The sequence below is a fragment of the Carlito syrichta genome, unplaced genomic scaffold (genome assembly GCF_000164805.1).
Source record: "Carlito syrichta isolate Samal-C Ts95f unplaced genomic scaffold, Tarsius_syrichta-2.0.1 Scaffold308194, whole genome shotgun sequence".
NCBI lineage: Eukaryota > Metazoa > Chordata > Mammalia > Primates > Tarsiidae > Carlito > Carlito syrichta.
This window is the reverse complement of record NW_007252290.1, coordinates 227,584-230,664: the sequence shown is the minus strand read 5'-3', so window position 1 is coordinate 230,664 and position 3,081 is coordinate 227,584. Positions and strand designations below refer to the sequence as shown.

General features: G+C 51.9%; 1 protein-coding gene across 1 annotated transcript in view; it reads right to left on the bottom strand.

The window, feature by feature from the left end:
- Positions 1-2,221, bottom strand: part of TAC3 (tachykinin 3) — a 7,056-nt gene extending 4,835 nt beyond the window's left edge. The window contains exons 1-2 of the mRNA XM_008065239.1: positions 2,151-2,221; positions 1,503-1,594 (exon numbers count right to left, since the gene is read on the bottom strand). Coding sequence (XP_008063430.1) covers positions 1,503-1,589 — 87 coding nt within the window. The 5' untranslated portion in view covers positions 1,590-1,594; positions 2,151-2,221. The remainder of the gene's footprint in view (positions 1-1,502; positions 1,595-2,150) is intronic.
- Positions 2,222-3,081: the final 860 nt, after the last annotated feature.

The following is a 3,081-nucleotide window of genomic DNA, read 5'->3' as shown; positions in this document are numbered from 1 at the left end:
GGTGGGTCTCGAACCCGCGGGCTCAGGCAATCCACTCACCTCAGCCTCCCAAAGTGCGAGATTACAGGCTGAGTCACTGAGCCTGGCTCTTTGTGACTGTTTTTTAGCAACTTGGGCACAGCAGGGAACAGCTGCTCAGAGACAATGGCAATGATCGAGTTCAAAGATTCTCACCTCCAACCTCCAGAGTGTCTCTCTCTCCAGAACCAGGCATTCCAGGGCTGCTGGGCTACCTCAAAGTGCAAGTACACAGGCCACACCCCATACACAAAACCGTCCGGGCTGCCTAGGCCCACACATTCCCTACCCTCTTCCTGCCCCAACTTCCCTCATCTTCACAGACCCTGGGGAGGGGGGATGGGGCAGCAAACCCTCTCTTTCACTGATCAGGAAGGGCAGAGGGGATATCTTGTTGCCCAAGGGCCTGCAGCAAGCTTGCCTTCGAAGATGCTCTGGCTATCCCAGGCTGGAACTTTGTGACTCCAAGCAGTGTCCAACCCGTACTTGGCACACCCTGGGTGTTTTTTGAATGGGTTCTGGTCTTTTGGGTCTAGCGCAGGTGCTGCCATCTGTAAAGCAGCCCTGCTGATCTCTCTAGGCCTGGTGCGTGTCTTCAAACAGCCACTGTTCCAGGTTGTTCGAATACTCTGCCCATTTCCCATAATGAGATGCTAAACAGATTTGAGCTGAAGAGGCAGTTAGACTTCACACATTGACTTTGTAGTAAGTCCCACCTGTAATCATCTTAAAAGCATTTGTACCAATGTAATTGCTGTCATTTCAAAACCTTGAAAAGATTTCCTCCCTCTTCTCCCGTACTGTACCCCTACCCTGATGGTTCCTATTCTTTTTCTTAGAGGAACTTTGGAAATCAGGGCTTAACCTGGTTTTTTTCCTGTTGTAGTTTTCTTCCTATCCTGACCAAGCAGAGGATAGAGGCAAGCGAGGGAGAGGAGAGGAGAGAAGGAAGGGGTTGGGCTCTTAAAAGCAACTGAGGCTACTAGGGGTGGATGAACAGAGGATAAGGACATGTATTTGTTTTGAAAATAAAATAACATACAAGACTAATGAGTAAAATAGCATACAATCATCATTTGGGAAAGAAATGCTGACTACCATTCGGGGAATGAAGGGATCTGTCCCCTGCCAAGGGACAGACCTGAGCTAGACCCCGGAGAATCTTAGACCACCCTACCTCACCTCTCACAGTACCCTTCCAATCACCAAGTCTCCTGTCAGTCAACCAACCGAACAACATATTAATAGAACACCTTTCATGAACAATGCGTCAAAGTCACGCAGAGAAACAGGGACACTTACAGACATACCAGGTTCTCATGAGAGAACCAGAGAGGTCGAGAAATCCAGAGAGAGACAAAGTGTCATCTGATGGCTAACCCACATAACTCCTTACCCTGCCCACCCACCTCCCTCACTACAGCAGTCCGGACAGGCAGAACCCGGATTCCCATGATCCCAGTACTCTGCCAGGGGGTACTTACCTGCTCCTGCGACCCCTCACAGACAGCCCCAAAGTTCTGAGCCAGGCTGAGGGCCACGATGGCTGTGAAGAGCAGTGCACTCTTCATGGTAGCTGGAAGACAAAGAGACAAGAGCCGGGGGAGAGGAGGAGGACACAGCATGGATAAAAATGTGAAGACGTTCACAGCCTGGCTCGGCCCAGCTCCCCCAGCCCCCAACTTCCCTGTCTAAGCCCTGGTCTGGAGAGAGTAGAAAGTGTCTCTGAGCAGGGGTTACAGCTGGTGTGCTCAATTTCCCTGCTCCCCCATCAAAATCCCCAGGATGTGACCATAGCAATGAGCAATGGTACAGTGATGCCAGGGGGCTCTCACTCCCAAGAAAGATGATGGATTTATAGGACCCTCCGCTCTGTTTCCTTACTCTGCTGGAGGAGGGATCCGGGATGCTGTTTTCCAGTGCAAGATAACCCCAAGACTTGGGCAAAAACTTTCTGCTAGGAAAGAATCGGTCTGTACCCACAGGCTCCAGGCACTAACCTGCCCTTTCTGCTCAGCTTCCCAGCACCCTGCTCCCCCATCAAAGGCTGCCATCTCCTTATTCCCTCCTGACTCTGGCTCTTGCCCCTTGGTGCCAGCTCTGGCCCTTCCAACATTCCCCCACTCGCCTACCTGTGGAACAGTTCTGTGCCTGGGGCTGGAGGTTCTGGCAGGATCTGGAGCTGGCTGGGAGCCCCACACGCTGTGCAGCCGGTGCTGTTGCAAAGAGAGAGACAGAGTGGAAGGGATCGGGAGGGTGGTTGGAACTCAGCCTCAGCTCCCAGATAAAGGCTCTGGGAGGGTCTGGGGGAGCCGAGGGGAGGGGCTGAGAGTCACCAATCCCACAGTGGCTGGAGGGGAGGGAGGAGGGCGGGAGGAGGATGCAGATTGCAGCCACACACCCAGACACACACACAACCCACAGAGCCAGTCGTGAGCTGGGGGGTCCCGCAGCCCACTTTCTGACAGTACCGAAGCCGGGCATTTTAAGGAATGTTGTGTGTGCTTTGTCATTGTTGGGGCTCAGAGGACAGTGCCCCAAAATGAAAACCTCAGCAGTAGCCTCAGAAGGAAAAGTTTTTCCCTGACCTTCCTCTGCCCTCCTGCCTCTCAGTCCATTCTCCCCCAAGGCTGGCTATAAAAACCAGAACCCTTTTGCCTGAAAGCCTGCCATAAAACCCAAGATTATTCTATGCCCAAACTGGCCCTAAAATAATTATCTGACCTACCTTATTTGACTATAGGTCATAAGACCCCCACTCCAGGGAGGGCCCTGCCCCATACCCAGAAGGAAGGAATGCAGGCTCAGAAAGGCCAAGAAGAATCTAGACCGACAGGGCTTGCTGGGTTTCCCTACTCCATCTATTAACATTAGATCATAACCTTTTAGTCCAATCATAGTTCTACAGAGCTGGCCATACTTGATTAAACCTAAACACAAATACAGGCAATTTCCCCTAATATCTTTGGGTCTTTTTTTTTTTGATTTGGATTCTCATTCTGTCGCCCAGATAAAAGTGCAGTGGCCGCTCCCGGCCACCGCAGCCTCGACCTGCTGGGCTCC